Genomic DNA, 982 nt, shown 5'->3' with positions numbered 1-982 from the left:
TTTGGCTGAGCAAACACGTTCACGCTTGTTTATGTCAGGGTTTAAGGCTTTTAGCTTAGACTGTGGATGTGAAACGCAGTTCTTGATTCAAAAAGTGATGATCGCATTTAAAGAAAGTGTTGCACTCTTTACTAATCTGGGAGTCCCCATTTACCGCATTTACATAGCAGGTGGGATGGCCAACCCTTTATTCAAAAAACATTGGAATGTGTTTCTGGTTAGGCGCTTAAAACTCTTCCTAGTCACCCAGTAGCGTAAATTCTCTCTGGTGCTTCTCATCTAAAAATCCAACCAAAATGCATTTGACAGAATTTATTGTGATTTGTAGATGGTAATTGAACTCCCCTTTTTTGTGACCTGCAGGAGATACGGATTTAGCCGCCAGAGCAAAACAGAGAAGGTAAGAAAAGTATAGATAATGGGGGAGACTGAGAGATGGAAGTGGCCCCCCTTTGCCTCTGTCTCTGCCAGGCTGGGCAATAGCTCCCTGGGAGCCCAGGAGGGTGGGTGGGAGGGCTGCTGCCCCCCAGGCTCGGACCCTGGGCAAGCGGGGCAGCAGGAGGTGCCAGCCACCTGTGGCCACCACATCTCCTGCTGCATTTCCAGCCTGCTCCGCCAGGGACCTTACGTGGGTGTAGAAGCTGTGAGGGGTGACTGAAAGTTGTAGCCCCAGGGTCAGTCATGTGGGGGCCGATCGACTCTTAAAAGTATAAAGATGAAGTCCATTGCCATCAGAGAGACTAGACAGGTGTGAACGGACGTAGCAACGAGGTAGAACACAGCCATAAATCACAAGCGTGCCTGGTCATAAGACATCCCAGTATAGAAAAATCAGGTGAGTCTGTGTGGGGTTTCCCCTTCACCAGGGAGTCACAAAGATGTCCATTAATTTACGTGTTTATTAATTGTCAGCAGCAGGACAGGCAAAAATCTCATTGTGCCAGACCTTCCTGTGTTCCAGGCCCTCTGCTAAGGGCTCTGC

At 48.9% G+C, this 982-nt stretch overlaps 1 protein-coding gene across 1 annotated transcript in view; it reads left to right on the top strand.

The window, feature by feature from the left end:
* CCDC93 (coiled-coil domain containing 93) overlaps positions 1–982 on the top strand; it is a 103268-nt gene that overhangs the window by 55370 nt on the left and 46916 nt on the right. The window contains exon 11 of the mRNA XM_023724685.1: positions 472–643. Within this exon, the coding sequence (XP_023580453.1) occupies positions 472–643 (172 nt within the window). The remainder of the gene's footprint in view (positions 1–471; positions 644–982) is intronic.

The sequence above is a fragment of the Trichechus manatus genome, unplaced genomic scaffold, assembly GCF_000243295.1.
Source record: "Trichechus manatus latirostris isolate Lorelei unplaced genomic scaffold, TriManLat1.0 scaffold00255, whole genome shotgun sequence".
Taxonomy (NCBI): Eukaryota; Metazoa; Chordata; class Mammalia; order Sirenia; family Trichechidae; genus Trichechus; species Trichechus manatus.
Note: the sequence above shows the minus strand (reverse complement) of the source record. Positions and strands in the feature narration are given on the sequence as shown.